The sequence below is a fragment of the Teleopsis dalmanni genome, chromosome 2 (genome assembly GCF_002237135.1).
Source record: "Teleopsis dalmanni isolate 2A chromosome 2, ASM223713v2, whole genome shotgun sequence".
NCBI classification, from domain to species: Eukaryota; Metazoa; Arthropoda; class Insecta; order Diptera; family Diopsidae; genus Teleopsis; species Teleopsis dalmanni.
Window position 1 is genome coordinate 53,936,207 of NC_051847.1, and position 21,860 is coordinate 53,958,066.

The window sequence follows — 21,860 nt, forward strand, 5'->3', positions numbered from 1 at the left end:
TAATATGCATATAAATTGAGCAGTATTAGTGCATTCTAAATGAATTTTCAGCGTTTATTTATTCGCCAATTACATATTCTAAAATAAATATAATTATGAATTGCTGTTAATTTACATTAAAAATAATTGTTTATTATATGCATATATAAATATGTTAAAGGAAAAATGAGAATTTATATATTGAAGTAAAAAAGATAATATTTTAAAAATGTCTGAATATAATGGAGTGGTTACTTCTTTAAAATCGGATAATTCGAAAGTGTCGGTTACGTCTACAATTGCTATAAATGGTGCACATCCAATGGCGAAGTGTTCAGATAATATTGTTAACAAATCAAAAGATACTAATGCATGGAAGGATTATAAGAAACTTAAAACGTATCTTATACTTAAGGATAAACAAAACGAACAGGTATTAAAACAATATGTAAATGTATTTATTATTAATTAAGGTTTGTATCAACTTAGGGTGATCAGATCACTTCTTTACTTTGTCGATTAAGTGAAACATCTTTAGAAATCACAATATATTAAGTGATTGTATATAATTTAAGTATGTAATACGTTAAGTTTGATTGAAGTGCGGCTTTGTTCATACTTAGAGTAGAGGACAGCGGTCTCACAATATTGAAAGGCACTACTTGACCATTCAAGTGAAAGTAAAATAATCTGACTTGGCTTAATACCTAGTTTTGCATGATAACAGCTTTGCCAGAGTACAGAATCCTTCCCATCCGCAAAATCACAACCATGATAAAGACAATATTCCTAGTACGCAGTGACTTAGCTCAGATATTTTAGCTATGCTCAGATTTTTTTCTTTTACCAGCTTGGCCGCGTCAAGTGGATGTCAATATATGAGAAATAAATGTCGGTGAGCAGAGTTCCTGCCTTGGCAAATTCGTCTATCCTGCCCTTCGTAAGCTGGACATTAACACGCCTAGCTAGGTCGATAAGAGAAACCCAACATTTGTGAACTGTTAATGATATGGTTGTAGCTTCAAAATATTGGCATGCTTTTATAGAAATACATATATTTAGTCCTAATAGGGGCAAATTTCCATATTTATTACTGAGCAACTGACATTTATTTTGATCAACGTGACGAGGTCACTGTCACCAAATTTAAATAGAAATTTCCCTGTTTCTCTCATTCTTGATTTTTTAATTTACATTGAAAACAATAACAATTTCAACTTTGACGTCATCACGACACTGCATAATATGGCCCTTATAGTGATACTATGTTTTGTGTCCCAGTTATTAACTTAAATATTTGTAATTATTTTATCAAAACTTTTTTCATAACTTTTTTCATTACTTTTAATTAAACAACACTCTGTCCTTTTCTGATTCTGATGTCCTGAATGTAAATCAGTTAAATTTAAAAGAACTATATGATTTTTTATATTTGAAAAAATTAAATATAATCAAATTTTATGAACACATTTCTGATATAACCGTCTTTACCAATCCAAGTATGGTACCAGGTTGGTGGATAAATAGGTCAAAAGCTGAACAAATTTGAACATATGAAATCTTGATCTATACACGATGAAGACTGTTTTTAAGCACATAAATAATTTAATACTGTATATTTATGTGCTAAGTTTGACCCCACACCGAGAGGTGTCTGTGTAAGTCACTGTATGATTAGAATCTTATTCGAACGTGTACTCTTTGTCATAAAAATTTTCTATTGATTGCGTCACATGTTTTAGGACTTCTGAGGGCTTTAAAATTTTTTTCATGATAGACATTATGTGATAAAACATTGATGTAAAGCAACGCGGTTTGTTTGTCTAAATTTCTTTCGATCTCTCTGTTTAAAAATTTTGATAATTTGTTTTGTTTATGGATTGTTCTCTGTGATGAGAAGACTATATGATGAAATTGTATTCGTTGGTGCGCACGGAAAACAACTAATTCACTCTATTAAGCCTCTGTTTTGATATCAGTGAAATATTTTGCTCATTGGAACTTGTAAGCTTGAGTTTTAACCTCGTTTTGGAGTTGAATCCATAGTTATTTTAGATATGTTCAGCTGAGGAGCTGTTTTCGTTCAATTTCAGCTTTAACTATCCTAATTACTTCTACCACATATGTACATAACGCACCATTTTAGCGTTTTTTACACTGGTGTAGTTTGTTACACTTAAATTTGGTTATTCTATATAATGAAAGCATATATATACGTATATAAATATATATAAATATTGGAAATATAATGTTTATATAATTAAGCTATTTTAAAATCAATTGAATTTAAATTGAAAAATTAACTACAGTATTTATATTTAATTTTAGTAATCAATATAAAATGTGTTTAATATATAATTTCACAGTTTTTCTAATTAAATATTAATTACGTATTTAAAAAAAAAAAGAAATTAAAATCAAATACAACAATTTTTGCCACACACATTAAAATTTTTTATTACTTTTTTATTAACGAATATATAATAAAGTAAAAAATTGCTTCATAAAAGTTATTAAACGGTCATGACCCCCATTTTAAAACCGCTTATCAAATGAGAAAAGACACAAACAAAAACAACTATAATAATAACAACACAGATACAACAATGTAACAGTAGTGCGAAGAAACGAACATGAGAAATGAACATTAAACACGAAATGCTCTGTTAAAATGTCAAATTGACGTATTTACCATTAGTGAAACAAACAGACAGACGCCATCTTAATAAATAAATAGCTACGCACGCTCGTTTATTAAATTTTTTTATGTTATATGTTGTTGTTGTCCTATGCTTACTTAAGTAATAGTCTTATGTGCATGGGCGGATAGACTGGGGAACATTTTGTCGAATTGACGGATAGTTTGTTAAACGGTCGGATGATTGTTTGAACATTGTGCTGCTTCGTTTGTGTAATAAAAATGCGTGCCTATCAATGTCGAAAAATCTGACACAATAAAAACAAGAAAAGCAAACAAATAATTAAATTGTTTAAAACCTAATAAAAATAAAAGTATGAATGTACTCATAGATACGATCCGCGCCAATTCTATAAATAAATAATTTCAAATATTCCACCAAAAAGATAACTAAAATTAAATAATGTAAACGTTTGTTGTTGAATTGATGAGCATATACGTACAATCATTCAAGTGGGGTTTCATTTTGGAACAAAAATTTTGTATAATAATTTATTAAGAGATATAAAGATATAAGTGCTATATTCAACAACCGTTGCTAACATTTTTTATTATTTGTTATCTTATAATTATATTATTCTTTTCATTCATTGCGTAATATAGACTTTTGAATTGAGTTAGTTAGGCTGAATGAGTTAAGAAGCAATAAAAAATAAAACGGAATAAGGAATATACAACTACAATACGAAAATAAATTTGCAACAACAACGATGTTGCCTTGTGTAAACAAAGTGTAGGTGAATTATACAATATTGACTACTAAATTAATTATTGATTTGGAAAATTAGTTAAATAGGTTTTTAATATTCTGTATAATAAATATATCCAAGTAATTGAATAACAACTAATTAAATTTTGAATGTGTTTTTAACAGAGTATGATGGCATAAAATTAATGTACATTATTTATTGCAGTAAAACATATATAGCCTCATATTGGGCTATATATGTCGCTTCCAGTATCATTTTATCGTTTTGAAGAAATTCATTCATTCATCACGTATGCGATCTTTTTTATTTCTTACTTTCGCTCACTTTGCTACCGTCAACCAGTTGTTCGAAGATTTCCGATTTTATACTACATGTTTTTAATAATCCATAATTTCGATTGAATAGACTTTTTAGATTGCTTAATTGTATTAATTGTTAAATACACTAAAAATAACAATTATTATTCATTGCAATGCTCCCCTAAAACTTTATGGACCTTTAGTCATATCTACATTTAGATAAGTATAATAGTATAAAATGTACAAAATACATAATTCCAATAAACATTTTGTATAATTGCTGTTATTGTGTTGTTGTTGTCTAATATAATTATACTAAATATGGCATAAATAATAAATAAACAAAAATAAAACAAATAAACAGCATATAAATACAATTATCAGAAAATAATCAGTTTAGTAATTGACAGTTATTGAATATGCTTACACATTTCGATATACATACTTGTGTATTATATCTTTGAATATGATTTGATATTGTACATTTATTAAATATATTGATATATGTACAATATAATGTACATATTAAAATGAAATATGTCGAAATTTTCAATAAAGTGAAAGTGTATACGTATATATTTACCTATAATTTTATGTGTAACACTCATTGTCTTATCTTTTATTGTTTAGAAAAGTATTAATTGGTTCAATATTTTTATAACTTAACTACTTCGTTTAAGTTTGGTTTTTTCTAGTTATTTCTAAACATGATTAATGATCCAATTGAATACATAACCATTTTGTCACATTCTGTACAAAAAGAGGGCAATTCATTTAGCATTTGATCTGATTCACGATATTGGACTTTACTGGTATACATTTTTAAATTTAATCAACATTGTAAAAATATAAGTATAGTTTTTATAACTGGATTTTAATTCTTTTATCAAAATAGAAATATTAACTAAAACATATTTGATTTTGTTGCTAATATAATGTCAAAATTAAATTAATTGTAAAACTTACATAATAATAGCATTTCCATAATCGCTTTTTTATGTCTTAAATATATACTTCTTAAATAGAATAGAAAAAGCGGGATTCTAGCTTCAAATGGACCAGAGCTCTGTGACAATAGTAGATATTTTATGCTATAAATGAGCAGAAAATCACCTCTCTAATTATAGACGGATTTTAAAGCTCCTGTTCTAGATAATACTTACAGTAATTCATCTCTGTTCTACTGAGAAGAAACGCCTTAGTTTGACTGTTATATGAGATATTACTTCGATAGTGATTACTATTACAACTATATTTCATATACGTTTTAATTTTGCTTTAAATTTAGCATATTTAAAAAATAACATTCATGTTCATGTGTAGTCTTATAAACATATCTACCAATTGATGACCGTAGTCTAAAATAAGTTAAATTTATTGTACTAATTGTACCCCACAATTAAGATCGAAACTTAACTAAGCAATTTTTGTTCTCGCATTAAAAATATTATTAAAATCGATCGTATAATCTTCATGTTTAATTACAACTAAAAAATTTAGTATTTATATATGTAATATATATGTGCTAATTCCGTTTCAACAAAAAGTTTTTTTTTTTAACAAATACGATCTACATATTTTATTCCCAATAATGTCGTTGATTCAGTATGGGAATTTTATCGGTTGCGAATGGTTGTCAGTTCAAACCGTTTGGATGGCTTCTATAGTATATCTACAAACTATTCTTTCGGAAAGGTAAAAGTCACACAGTACCAAGTCAGATTAATGCAAAAATTAGTTGACCATACTTCTTTATTGGAATGTTATTGATAATAAAATTTGTTTAAAAATATCTATTTTTAAAAATTCCTATTTCGAACAATTATATTTACAAATAATTAAATTATGATTTCTTGACTTGTATGTGAATTGTATTACATTTTTAACGGAAATTTTTTAAAAAAACATTTCAAGTTATAAATTATTTTCTTGTTATAATTTAGTTTATTTTCATAGTTTTAAAATTTTAATAATTTTCACTAAAAGATTATTTTTTTAGTTGAGGTTGTAGACATTAACTAAAATCATGATGTCAATATGATCTTACATAAAAACAAAAAACATTATCACGAACTTGACTTAAAAACGGTCTTTATTTACTTAAAGAACAGCACATTATAGTTTATAACAGTCAAAAGTTTTGGCATAAAACCTTTAGCTTGGCTTTTTCAAAATTTTATTACTACGAAATAATATAATTAAAACTAATTTATAAAAAGGAACGAACTTTGCTTTATAACGATTTTTCCTTCTTTTCTATTTTAATTTATACACATTTTAAAATAATATAGTATAGTATTTAATATTTTTGTAGGTTTGATGTGAAAACTATTCGAGTTATTTTTATTATTAAATAACCTAAATAAATAAATAATAAAGTTCGTTTCTAGAAGTAATTAGTTTTAATGTAAATCATCTCTTAGTATTCCATTATTAATATAATTATGAGTTTATATGCTGAATCATGTTGTTAAGGTAATTATAGATATAGGTAATAAAACTACACTAATCCTAACATATAGAATATACTTAAACAGCACTTACTTAATTGCATCAATTATTTGCAACATTATGGGTTAACTAAACGTTATTGAAAATAAGTATAGAACCTTCTAATTTGTCAATAATAGTTAGCTTGTTAACTTAGATACTTTTTGTGACGAAAAATTACAGTTTGAAATCTTTTTTTTAACCAGTTTAAAGGCTGCATATATTACGGGTGACAGTTTTCTTTGATAGACATAATATATATTTAATTTAATGATGGTTTAGCACTTTTCCAGTTCAAAATAAAAAGGTCCTACCCTGTCATGAAGTGATCCGTGTATGTAATTAATTTTTAGTTAGGGTTATACTTATTTAAGAGATTATTAATTAGTTGTAGCAAAATTACATTTTTTTGTCACTATTAAATTGTTCGGTATAGCCAATTTTGTGTTTTTGTATGATGTAACTAAAATTAGTTTATTATTGAGCTCTCGTATCTTATCTATTGCTTATTGCTCAGCTTTTTATAACAGCTGGTAAAAACGTATTGAGACATATTCGTTTGCTCGTAGTAGTATAGATATAGTCTAGTATCTGTAGTGATTTAAGTTATTAGTAAATAATAAGATATATTCTATCCCTTCAGTTTAAAAAATTAATTTGTCATAGCAAACCTGGGGATCCACTTTGACCTTTGATCCATTGTGTTTCTGTTTATATGCTAAAGGGTTTAAAACAATTACGAATGTTTATTGAAAACTAATATGTTTTAAGTTACAAATTGTGTTTCTGTATAAATATTAATGTTTTTGAAACCTTTTCGAACCTTTAATGTTATATTTTGGGAGGTAATACAACTGACTACTGATGCTCTAGAAAAAGTTTTTAATTGATTTTATCTAAGTTGTGCTTGTGCCTGACAATGACCAATTGCCATTAACAGATTGGAATATGTTGCATATGTGTTCTTACGTAGTAATTCAAGATTTTATTTTTAAATAGAGTTTTCTTTCGTATGATTTTTTTGATCGTTTCTGAGAAATCTCAAGAATCTGTTTGTTCTGCAAAAGGTTATGTTATTCACTATTTACTAGTTATATTTAGTCCTCTTTAAATAATGTTACTGTTTGAAGACTAGTTTCATATTTACTTCGTTATTATAATTATTAATGACGTTATATGTCTTAGTAAGTTTGGATTTCTTCCACTGTCTTCCTTTAGATCACACAATCATTGGTTAGTCGGTGGTGACTGTTTACATAAATAGTTTTTAGATCATTTTACATTATCGTCATCGTCTGTTTCCGTGATCGTCCCATCTTCTTCTTTGCTAATTCAACGATAACAGAATTATGTGACTTAGTTTTCAAACTATATTGACCCCTTCCTAATTTTTTTGTAGTATAATATGGTAATTTTATATGGTCATCGTCCATTAACCGGTTTAAAGTTAAATTATGTTAAATTTTATTTAAATGAAAGCAAAATGGTAATAATTTACAAAATAAGCAATTTCGTCGAATAAGTTTGTATTACACGATCAGAAAGTTGATTTCACGTGAAAACATTGTATAAATTGTGTTAAACAATTAAGTGTACATAAGGCAAAGAAAAAATGCTTATGATAATTATGCAAATTACTAAATGAATAATGATCGCTAAATTGGCAAAATAAAAAAGTTAAAAATAACACCAAAAAAAATATATAATACAAAAAGAAAAAAAATAGCAAAAAATAGAAATGACAAAACAAGCTAACAAATTAATGCAAATTAAGATAATTAAATTAATCGCAGTCGTTTCTGCCAAAATTTATTAATAAAACAATTTTAATTTATTCAATAATTTCAATACTTTTGTTTTAAGTTTGTTGCTTACGAAACGATCAAATACATTATAAGTCAAAACGGAAATTTGAATTGTTTCATTAAAATGTAAATAATCTATTAAAATAAATCAAATTAATAAAAAAATACAAGATTAAATAATTTGATTTAAATGCAAACAATTTAAAATTTCAATTAAATTTCAAGTCCATGAATATAAACTGTGACACCTAATTTCAAATGAAAAATGTGTAATTAGTTGAAATACAAAAACGTATAAAGCTTACAATAAACAATATATAAACAATCATCTATTGAATACAATTGTAAATATGCGATTAAGTATTTTTTCATGTAGAAGTGCAAATGCACTTTAGTAATAAATTTTACGTTACTCACTTATTAATTCCATGTGAAACAATTCAAAGTATAATTTTAATACGTGAAAAATTAACTTAAGTAATTTATGATGAATATATAAATATTTTAATTTTATAATAATTGACTCATATAATGTGTATAATGCATATATAAATAGGTAGGTTTGGCTATATAAATATTCAGGTGTAGAAACTTATACTGAGCTTTTACTTTCAATTCTATCTTATCTTAGAAATTTAATATTAAAAAGTAATAAAATATTTTGCATTGTTTAAATTTTTTTTCCAAATTAAATTAATTAATTTTACGGCATTGTTTTGATATGAAAATTGAAGTCTAATCAGTCAATTATATTATGTTTATGTCCTTCACACATACATTGCTGTAATGGGTATATTAAATTTTCTAAACTGTTTGTAACGTAAATAAACATTAGAGACATTATACAGTATTAGTAATAATTATTATTCATACATGAAACGAATCGATCGTACTAAGTCCGTCTGTCTGTTGGTTTCAATTTAAACTAGTTATCAAGTATTTAATCTTTTAGAAACAGATCTTAAGTTATTAGAAAAACCATAATTGTTTACTAGAAATTAATCTTATTTAATAATTTATAAAAGTATTTAGTAGGAATTAGAAGTACTCGTATTAGAATGTTGTACATTTCTGAATAACATACATCTCTTTCAAACCATATTTGTTCCTTATAATATAAATTACTTTGTGTGGTCGGGTATTTCAATCTAGAGCGTAAACTGACTGTACGAATAAAATTTGTAAGTTATACAAATATTCAAATTTGTAATTGATGTAATAAAAATGGCCCGCAGAAATTTTATGTCATACTATATATATATATATGATAACTCTCACCTACAAAGCAAAGATCAAAGCAACTGATTGCTCTGATAGTTTCTCGTTCTTCACTACAGGTATACTAACAACGCACTGTTTAATAGGTAAGCATACCGACTGATTGAACACTATTTTTTAGTTACTCTACGGTGATTGTGCATCAAATTGGCAAATGCTGCAAATATGGTTCACCATTTGTGCCGTAATACCAGACACTAACCAAAATACATTAATTCACTATAGATTTCCAGTTCTTTATATATATATATATATAAATATTCGATATCAACTGTATATAACATTATATGTTGTTTCAAAATACACTGTGTTTGTATTCAAACTTCCTTACAGTCTCAGTGTTTTAAAAATGCGCTGTAGTTTCACGATGATCACATACTTTGGGTCCTAAGTGAAGAAAGCCTGTCTTTCTATTAAACAGGCTGCTAATGGTATCGATTATTTAGCAGGGTAAATAAATAAATTTCCAGTTTTATAATATTTGAATTTTTCATATTTACATATTGCAGAATGATATCTGCTAACATGACAATGTTATACTTTATATTACTAAAACTATTAAAAATAATATTGATCAATTCTATTGGTACTTGTTTTAGTTAAAACTGCCTAATTGAGCTCTGCAGAAAATAAAGAACTCTGAAATTGAGTACTGTTGTTATTGTTAATCCATGAGGTGGAGTTGAAAGGTAACACATAAAACAACAATACACAGCAGGCTAGAACGTGGAGTATTCGGAGGATAGGGGTTACAGAGGATAGGCAATATTGAACCTAGCTAGCTATTAATATAAAAGTCAAAATTATATTATCTACGTTACGTTATGAGTAACGTAGAAAAACGTTATGAGTTACTTTTGATCATCATTAAACAGTTATCCGTGAGTCCTGCACAATACGGATAACACTTCGATATAATAATGTATTTTGTCAAAAGATAATACTTTTTCGTTACATACAAAAAAAATTTTACATTTTTTACATATTAAAAATATATAGACTTCTAAAAGTCTACCACGTTATCGACTATAAAAACTATTAAACAATATTACAATACTACTTAACATCTTTATAAAGAGAAAAACATCTCGAAAATGCCATTCGAAATTCGTTAATAGTTCTAAGTAGGAATAGTAAAATTTCATTTTTATTCTAGAAAAATGTATCAAAAAAAAATCTGTTTGTATTAAGTAGTTATCACTCTAAAATTTATTTTTATTAAAATATGGTAGAGTCGATGTTCAATATTCGTTGTATTTTTTATGTAAAGTTTTTAACTTGTAGTTTAAACAGTTGTGAAAATAATAATGCTGCAACTATAAATTTTCTTAGAAATAGATTATATAGACAAAGGTTATTAACATTATTTGAAAAGACAACACGTTTATTCAAGTGTTACTAATATGTTGAAGTCATAGTAAATAATATATTGTTTCGAATAATTTGATACGGAGCAGTTGACTAAACAAACATTGTCTTAAGAAATTTTGAATACAAATAATTTTTAAAAATAAATTTTTGTATTAAACAAATAAATATACCATATAATATTTAAAAAGTTTTTGTTTTTATAAAAAATAAATTATATATATTTTCTTAACCCTAGATATCAAACACTCCTGAAAATGATCGATCTTATACATTGCGGAAAAGACCAACCCCTGTTACGGAGCGCACAATTTTCGTTTGTTATACATGTGGTTGCGATACGCCTTCCTCTCAATTACGCTTAGTCTATTGTTGTCCAAATGCGGAACGTGAACCGTACTACCCATTTATAAAAACAATGAAAGCTTTTAAAAGTGCTAGTCCAATTAGTCCTCAAGGTAAGTACAAAATTATTTATATCAAAATTAGTTAATTTGTTTAATTAAAATAATGTGTATCTATGATTTTAAGGAATGGTTCAGATATGTTCCTCTTGTTATGATAAACACTCGCATTTAGCAGAAGGTGGAAATCCGGCTGTGCCGGTATCTAATATAGCAGCACATAGCGGCATAGCCGGTGCTTCTGAAAGCGGTGCAGATAATGGCATAGCCTGTGGTACCGGAGCTTCTAATGTTAATACGACAGTAAATAATATAACAGGGGCTAGTCTGCCTACCGGAGGTGGTGGACGATATACACCATCTGAAAAATCCTTAGCAAACTCAGATTCCACAAGCAATGTTCGCTTTAAGGTAAGTTATTGAGAAGTCAATTTTATATATAAAAATATTATTTAAAGATTATTTGCTAAAAATAAAATAGTGTAAAAAGTAATATAACTAATCAGTAATATAATGAGCGTACACGCATTGTAACCTAATTTGTGCTCATACTAGAAGAGTGTTCGGCAAGAAAGGATTGAGTTATTTCAAATGAAGTAAAGAATGTGAATAATAGTAATAGTAAATAATAATGCAATACGATATTTTTTTATATTAATAGAAAATTATATATATTTATAAAGAGTTTTTACCATTTTGTTTGCTTTCTAGAATTACATATTAATTATACTTAAACTAATGATTTCGTGGTTTTTTGTCGTTTAGTATAAAATTCCGAAACGTGTTTTAATAAGAATAAGTGTTCAATGTATGCAGTTTCTATTATGTGTTACAATTCTGGAAAATTTATGGCTTTATCTCTATTTATTGTGTTTAATTTTATTTTATTTCTCATGATCACAAGCTATTTGCAGTAGAACAAAAATATTTTATTGTATCGTTAAACGGCAGAATCTTCTTTTGATAATGCGGCACTAACGACAATAATAATTAACACGTCAGTATATTTCTGATAACACAAATGCCAGAAAGGTTCCCTCATGTAACAAAGGTTATCAACGAGGCCAATTAGTTTTATATACATATATATATATATAACATATATATATTAAAAATTATTTCTACATAAATCAATTTTAAATATGATTATTCAATGTGGAAATATTTTTTCAACGATTTATTGTTATGATTATTATATTTGTTTTTCTAAAGCAATATTTTATGACTTATTTTGTAATAAACTATTACTATAAAACAAAATTATATGTACTTAATATATTTATATTTACACCCAACATCTTTTTCAGATATATTAATTTTGTCTATATATTTTGATAGTAGTATTTTTTGATGCATAAAAGATATATTTCATTTTAACTACTCGTAAATTTAAATTTACGTTTCTTATAAATAATAAATAATAATAATAACTTAGTAAACTGAGTCATCACCTTGAACGTTCACATACTAATTATATAAATATTTCAATATGTGATAACAAAAATTTCTTTATAAAATTATATTGGATTTATGAAAAAGTATTGGGTGTTTTTCTGTTTACTTGACTTTGAAACGATAGTTGTTGTGGGTAACTTTTTTTTAAATAGATGACATATTAGTTGATTAGTGTATATTATATAATTTTTCTACCACAAAGGAAAGATATTACCACAATTGTTTAAATGATGCGTACTGTTGATTGTAAAGACATTCTGTCGCAATTAACTGCGACAGAACAATTAGAACAAGTAGAGCTTAATTGAAATAAATCTTAAAATTCTTAACGAAATTAATGAATAATATTACTAATTACTAAAAAATACTACTGATGTACCGATTACGATATAATTTACGCACTATATTTAAAATTGAACTGAATTAATTTAATTGTCCTACATGTTTTATTTATGATAATGTCAGGTTTAATAAGTTTAGTTATATGCCTTAATTGATATATCATGTTCCAACAAATGATGTATCTCACAGAACTTTAAGACACAACTCCACATAAGATATAACGTATTTCCAATTGTATCTTGTCTGAATTTTTAAAGTTTGTGTTTTCTTTCATTTTCTGTAAATTACATTGAACATCACATGGGTGTAATTTATTATTATTACCTTCAGTTTCCTAATCGTTTTTGTTTGCCACATTTAAATGCCTTGTGTTTTTTATTGTAAGATCTATTGTGCTATTTCTGGACAGCTTAACCAATCTGCTCAACAGATCTGACAATATTTTTTAGTTCGATTTCCCAGACTTGTTATTGCTGTTGTAGTAGTCTGCTGTGACCTGTAATATATAAGGTTTACAATGTAAATACATAAGTTGGAAGAGGGGAAATAAAGAAAGAGGAGTTAATGTAGAGTGGGTGGGAATTTATTCCCCAGACTTTATTTAGTTTACTGAAAAAAAGATGGAATATCGTAGTATACATATTATTTGTCAAGACTAGATGAATTGCTTTATATGTAAATGATGATAAACTTTTCGAAAACCATCCTATATAATTATTTCCCAACGTTGTTATATTGTTTTGTTTATTTCATTGATACCCTATTGTTAAAGCATATTGTTGTATTAATTATAAATACTTTTTTCATATAATTAATTTAATGTGGTGTGATCTATTGATTCTATATTATTTATTAATATATAAAATTATAGAAGTTTTCATTGATACTGCATATCTAGTATTGCTATATATTAATAATATAATATATTTTAATTGGCTATATTTAATATTCTTACATAACATTAACTTTTTTATATTTTAACTGGAAAAAACAAGTGCTAATTAGCTGTCACTTATGTATATACCGTTTTCGAATGAATAATTTTAATTAGCTTTTTATTTGATTTCACAATTTATATTTGATAAGCAAATATTGTTAAAAATAAATACATAAAAAAACACATAAAAAAATTATTATTAAGAAAACAACTGTTCGTAGATAACAAATTGCCTAAACAATTAAACCTAAAACGTTATATTTTTTATTTTATTTACTTTATTTTATTATATGGTTTTTATAAGAAATGTCCAAACAATTTTTTAAAGATAACATACTAATACTATTAAATTGCCATTTTATCTGCAATATAATTATATTTTAATTTTTGTTTTTGTAATATAATGTACGGAAACATCGTGTATAAAAAAGTAAACTGTTATCATATAAAATATTTTATTATACATATATTTTTAATAGCATTTTATTTTTGGAATTGTCGTAAATGAAAGTGGCACGGCACATTTACCAGTTGAAACCAGACTTTTATTTACATGAATGTTAAGAATGTATTTATTTTATAAGACTGCTTAATAGATGATAAACCGTCTGCCAATTTGTATGATCTTAGATATAAGACTATTCCGGTAATATATCTTTGGCACATACTTGAAAATAGAATTAAAGTCGTAAAAATATTTATAATTTAAATCGCAAATCTTATCTTATCTTGACATTTGTACACTTAAATTTGTTCATAAATTGACATTGTATACGGTGGCACTGATAAGAAAATATTTTATATTATTTTGCTAAACAAACTTAAAGTAATAAATCATAGTTATATATATGTAAATATTATTATATATTTAATTGTAAGTTTTTATACGTATGTATGATTATGTATGTAAGAGTAATTGATAGGTAAGCTATTACTAAAAAAAATTTTTTAGTGAACTTCAGCCCCTAAAAAAGTGTCTGTCATGTGAACTACACTCGATGTGATTTTAAATAAATTATATTAAATAATTTATAAAGTATATTCTATTTTTTTCACTATGGAGAACGGAATGTGTGTGTTTCGTATAACAAACACGGTGGAGAACGTATTACTATATATAACAACAGTAATAATATTATTAAAATTACTTTTAGGCATTTAATTATTTATTTTAAAACCTGGTTGCACTCAAATGTAACATGTTATATGTCATTTATTTAACGCGTTACATATCCGAAGGTGGCTACACCGAAATCACACATTAAATAGACATATGCTTTTGATTGACATCATTGTTTTGTAATAAGACAATAAAAGTAATTAAAAATATCATAAAGTTAAACAATTTTTGAACCGAATAGGGATTTAAATTTATGCAGTTTTTGAATGCTTATAATAAATTGATTAAATAAATTAGAATTTTTCAAATAATAATTATATTTCCTATACACTATAATAAAATACGTTTAAAGAACATTGAATTATATTTTTAGTATTCACTGTAATAGTGAATATAATAATAGTAATCGTGAACATTTAAAGATATGTTATATTATTTAAATTTAAATATAAAAAATATATATAAATGAATATAAATAAATATAAAATAAAATGAAATAAATATAAAATAAAATAAATATAGAATATAAATATAAAAATAAAAATAATTATAAAATAAAATAAATATAAAAATTATTTAAATATTAGTATTTTTTAAATAAAAATATGTAATTGATATCATATATACATATAAAGTTATTCTATTAGACTTATTTAAACAGTGAGAGATCATTGAAGAATTTTAAGGCTGGGGAAAGGAAAATGTTAAATAAAGCTTTTATTTATTTTTTGATAAGTGAATATATATGACAGTGGAAACTTGGATTAATTAATATCATTTAAATTTGCCTTTTATTATTTGTTCTTATAAATTCGAGTTTCGAAAAATTTAAAATATTTGCACAAGCGTCTTAATAACAAAAAGCAAGCAGCAAACTTGAAGTACGTAAGCGAAAAAAAAATCTGAAAAAATAATTTGATAACAAAACTGGCAAACACAAATTCAGAACCAGATATCTTCAGTCATTCAACTTGAGTAAATAAAGAAAAAGTTGAAATAAAATAAATATTTAGATACAAAAAAGCAAATATATAATTCAAAAAAATAACGACTTTTAACTTGTGTCTTGTTACTATTATTTACCTAACTATTTAATATGCTTTATTGAATTTTTATATTAAAATAATATTGTTGTTTTTCTTATATAAATTATTCTTTTTTTTTTTAAATAAATGTTTTTTAAAAAAACAATTAGTTGAACATTCACTTTTGTGGTTATTTTTTTCTAAAAAATGGGTTAACACAGTTATTTTTTTTATTATATTTTGTATTAGTAATTTTTTATACCACATTCTTTGTTACATATATATGAATATTTTATTTAATATCTTGTTATATTACTTTTTATTAAATTTAGAATATAATTTATATATTTAGTTTAATAATAAATAATAAAGTTTTATAATATATACACAAATATATGTAAAAAATATACCTTAATAAATTATTTATTAAATTTTTATTATATATAGCCATATGAGACTAATTCAAATTCTTCGTCAACACAACGTGATATAAAGCTCAATAGACGAAATGATTCCCGACCAAATACACCTACATCCAATCAAGGACCAACAGAAAATGGTCATGCACAATATCCGTGAGTAGCAACATATGTTTAATAGTAAAATAAAATTAAATGATTATATAAATATTAATTTCTTTACACAGCTGTTATGTTTGTAAAACAATGTGTTTTTCCAATAAAATGGAGTGGTTGTACACAAGTGCTGAGCATATGAATTCCCATGCAATGCATTTTCCTTGCTTAAAAGTGAGCAACAATAGCAGCAATAATAGTAATAGCAATGGACGAGACGGCAATACTAATATAGCGCATAATAGTGATCCAAATAGTAATCGCATATTAGCTTGTAAGGATTGTGTTAGTAATTTATCAAAACAATGGGAAACTATGGATGCTGAACGTGTACCTTTAGAACACAGAAGGTATTTAAATTTTAAAACACATTTCAACATTGTGAGTTATTTATTTTAATTTTTTATCTTTATATTTATATTTAGATACAACATTCCTTATTCAATTGCCTCATTAAGTTCACCAAATGGTTCACGACATGGTATGAATATTAATACACCTCCATCGACACCTTCAGTTTCTTCAACACCTGCCAGTACTTCAATTTATTGTTTTCTATGCGGTTTACACTCGGATTTAACGCTTGCTCGAGTTTTATACGCTAGCAAAGAAGTAAGTATAATTTATGTATATTAAAAAATAATAACAAATGTTGAATAACTGTTATATATGTAGATCTTTTGTATATACATAGAATTCGTTTATTTATTATAAATGTACAGTGCAGTAACAAAAGAAGATAAGATATTGTATAATGTAGGTTAAGTCACCACACAGACTTAACATGTTTTCTTTTATACTGTAGTACAAAGATATATATTATACTGTAATATATATTAAAAATATATTATATATTGTCGTATTATTATATCATAATTATTATAATGTAATAATAAGTATATTTTGTACGGTATATAAACTACAATATTTTTTACACTAATTTGAAAATTACAGTTATGGATGCAATATATATTATTACTTGTTGTATAATAAATATTGAAAGTATATATTTATGTAAAAGTAATTTTTTATTGGCTGATATATATTGTATAAAATACGTACACTTAAATATAATTTTTTTATCAGTTATTTTATGTTAAATGTTATTAGTATTATTATTAATTATAATATTATTATTAGTATTAATATTGTTATTAGTACTAATATTATTATTAGTACTAATATTATTATTAGTACTAATATTATTATAAGTACTTATATTATTATAAGTACTTATATTATTATTAGTACTTGTTAGTATTATTGTAACTTGTTAGTTAAATGATTGAAATGACTTTTCAAATTGTAGAACTTCGTTACAGAAGAGTACATAGTCACATATGTAAATAAAGATAGCATATGATTTTATACAAAAAAAAATATAAAAATAAATAAAACAAATTACACATATATTTAAAGTCAAATATAATATTGAAACTACTATTTATTTTTTTAATAGAAAAGTAGTAAAAAAATGACTGTTGGATACTATTGTCCTATTGTATTGGAACTGTCATTATTTTTTTTATAAAGTTGATACCAAACAAATATCAAAAAATTTTGAAATTAGGTATTTTTTCACCATTTTTTAAACGATAATTTTAATTATCATTCTAATTTAAACGATATAGTCTATTGCCTTTTTAATAATGTTTATTATTGTCTTTTTAATAAATAAGGAAATAATTAACTATTTTTAAAATAAAAATCAACAGATTCAGTAAGATGGAAGTACTATTATTTATTAATAATACTAGTACTCATTTGTTTAAAGACGTAATAAGATAAGACATAATATTATAATATTTATTTAATATCATAATAATAAAAATTTGTTTTATAAATAATTGAGTTCTAAATTACTAAGTGAATTAAATTAGTAAGTGAAAATTTGTATTGCGTTTAATTTTCCTTTATTTTATTTTAAATTTTATGCTTAATTAATTATCATATGTTCTAAATTATTAATATCGATAATATTTATTGTATAATTAATTTTTAGGGTTCCCGACCATATTTTCCTCATTTGCTCAATCATAAATCACCACAAAATGCTGAGCAATTACGAAATGATTCATCAGCACTGGTATGCACATTCTGTTACCACTCTCTTCTAAATCAGTGGCGAAAGTAAGTTAACCTAATTGCTTCATTAAAAAAAAAAATACAAACCTAACAAAATTTATTTTTCAGATATGATTCACAAAGTCCTAGTGTTAATCCAACCAATAGAAAATATAATTGGCATGATTACATATGCCATCTATGTGGGATAACAACATATCGTAAACGTGTACGTGCGCTTCCAGTTAATGATTTTCCATTTGTTAAGAATCGTAAAAGTGATGAAGGCCTTCTCTTAGAGAATGGCGACTACGCGGTTGTATGTTTAGATTGCTATGAAAGCCTAAGGTAAGTGTAATTGTAACATTTTTACACTTTACTAAAATAGAAAATTAAATTTATTTCTTTTCATATATTAGAACTTTATTAGTTCTTAACACTTAACATATTAAATGTTATGTGCAATATTATTCACGAAAACTTTTATGTATTCAAATATAATTATTATTTATTTTTCTTTATTGGACCGAAGAATGCAATTGTATTGTCTCATTAAATGTCTCATTAAAAAGATAGCTGCTCTGATATACTAAGAAAATATTTTATAAATAAGAAGTGCATATAGGTAATTAGTCTAATTAGTCCATGTTTCCATTATGCTACCATTATCTTTTAAAGTGGTGAAAATAATAATAACCAAAATAATATACAATATCAAAAGTCATTAAAATTAAAAATTTGTATTTCTGTTTATTTAAATATTTATTAAAATATTAGAGGAATGAATTGAATGAAATGTTTGTTATAATTATGTATTAGATTCTAACAAGTTTTTAATCAACAAAGTTATAATCGTTATAAACAAACTTGATTTTATGATCATAAATAACGTTACCGTCTTATTCACTAATTAATACTAATTATGCCTGATTAGATAAAGTTTGCCAAAATTCAAAGTTGAAAAAATTAGAAGTAATTTATTTTTAAAAATACGGAACGACTGCAATGAAAAATAGACTACTGTATCTCGAATTTCTTAATTTCCTTAATGAGTCTAAAAAAATCTGAAATGAAGAGAGAGAGAGAACATGAGCATTGTTCTTACTAAGGATATCATATCCCAACAATTTCTGTCTAGTTCTTAAAAAAATTATAGTAATATATCATAAATAAAATTTTCAATTTGTTAAAAAATCATTTCTTAATTGAAGTAATTGAAGTGGAAGTAAAGTGATATAAATTTATATTTTTGCTCTCAAAAATTAATTTATAATGTGATTGTGTTGATTGTGTTGTAATCTAACTTGGAGTTTCAAAACTTTGACGAAAATAGTCAAGTACCTAGGTTATTGATGTAGAGTCAGTCGTTCTTAAACAGCTTTCTAGTATAATATAATAATATATTCTTAATATTAACATTTAACTTATTTGAAATTAATTGTAGTGCATTATATAGTACATAGGTAATTATTGTTATAGGTTTTTTATATTTTTCTCAATATATCATACTGAAGAAGATACAGTATAATAAATACTGAACATTAAAATGCACTTTGTTAAAGTTTATAATAATCTTAGAATGTTGTAAACAAATATTTTCAATAGATTTAAAATAAAATGTTTTATTAAATAAAATGATCTTTTTACGATGTAGCTAATTTTTAAATTATTTAACCACGTAGTGATAAAAACTTGAACGTTGATAAACTCAGCCATGGCTAATGTGGTTCTATCACCAATTGGTAAAAATATGTTGTGATACCATTGTAGAGCTATTCTCAGATGAATGCAATAAGAAAGGAAACTGCTGGAAACGAGTAAATGGAAGAAAATGGAATATCTAGTACACATTATACGCACGTCAAAATACGAATTATAAATGAAATGAGTATAAGAACCCGAAAATCTTATGGAGGTGATGCAGAAAATGTGTAGAGCAAATTCAATTTTCATGACTTTCAGACCATCGTAAAACTAATAAACTAAGCACGATCAAAAAAAAATATATACACAGTGATTATAAACAATATAATGTATTATTGTGTATGTTAACATATATTAAATATTTGAAATAATAATTACTAATATAGAATTTCAATATTAATATACCTATTATAACTAGATAACTACTATTGTATGATTGTATTATATGTACTACAAGCTAAAATGAAATTTGAAAAACGATTGTATATTGTTGAAAATTACTTGTTGTTTAATATTAACGATCGATGAGATCGAAATTTGGATACACACTCAAAAAAGAAGAAAAATTTAATACATAAACTCATGTTAAATTGATTATATTACTATTAATAATTTTATATTGTAAATTCATATCATTCTGACTAATATCTTACTAATATATTTCAGACAACAGTCCTCGCACCATGATCGCTTCGGTGTACCGATTTCCTTGCGTGAATATAATTGGGTACCGCAACCACCGCCACCTGAGGATAGTCCAGATGTTGCAGTTGCTAGGTTACCTTGCGGCGAACGTTCAGATCGTGTTGTAAGTATTTAATTTACAGAGATATATAAGAATAAAATATTTAATTTAATGTTTTTTAGCCCATAAATTCAACTATAAGATCCATTCCAAATAAAAAAAATAGTTCACCAAAACAATACGATAAGTCAAGAGATGGTAAGTTTTGAATTTTTTTATCACTTCTAAGTCATACATTAAATAAACGGTTGTATTATATTTCCTGGAAACTTAAAACGTTTAAGATGTCGTCAGGTTCAAAATAAACTCAAATTGTTTCAATAAATATTAATTGGCTTCACTTAACTTGGTGAAGCATTACAAGGTATTGCACTACAATTATACCGAATAGGTAACTAGGTGTGTAGTAGCATAAGTACAATAAGCATACGTACAGTTTTATGTAGATACACACATATACTTATATCGAAAGAATAATATTTAAGACTTTGAAAAGTGTTTGTAATATGACATGACAAAAAGTATAACATTTTTATGTTCTTTACCGTGATTATAATACTATACGGTCAAGTTATTTAACTCCGTAGTATGTTTTAATATTATGTAGTATGCAGTTTTAATATCTACTGGTGATTTTGTAAATGTACTTAGATTTATTTAGACTTCTTTTTTTCATATATTTCAATTTTTTTGCAACGCTGCATAGACCAACAACTTTTAATTTCTATAAAAAGTTTAAAAATATCTTTTCAAAATAAATGCTAAATTAAAAAAACTGAAAAAAATGTAACTTTGAGCGAGCTTTAACGTCATCACAATCATAGTAGAAATTGATCAACTTTTAAAACTTTATGTTGAACTT

The 21,860-nt window shown here is 25.0% G+C and overlaps 2 protein-coding genes across 2 annotated transcripts in view; both read left to right on the forward strand.

Annotated features, from left to right (window-relative positions):
- LOC119674565 (genetic suppressor element 1-like) overlaps positions 1-43 on the forward strand; it is a 22,967-nt gene extending 22,924 nt beyond the window's left edge. The window contains exon 4 of the mRNA XM_038085708.1: positions 24-43. Within this exon, the coding sequence (XP_037941636.1) occupies positions 24-43 (20 nt within the window). The remainder of the gene's footprint in view (positions 1-23) is intronic.
- A 117-nt stretch (positions 44-160) lies between these two features.
- LOC119679531 lies at positions 161-21,010 on the forward strand (the record flags this gene model as incomplete). The annotated part of the gene is given in 10 exon segments (XM_038091934.1): positions 161-412; positions 10,866-11,085; positions 11,159-11,442; positions 16,358-16,485; positions 16,557-16,835; positions 16,911-17,097; positions 18,488-18,615; positions 18,679-18,897; positions 20,232-20,592; positions 20,920-21,010. Coding segments are annotated over 9 exon segments (1,689 nt in total). The 3' UTR covers positions 20,272-20,592; positions 20,920-21,010.
- Positions 21,011-21,860: the final 850 nt, after the last annotated feature.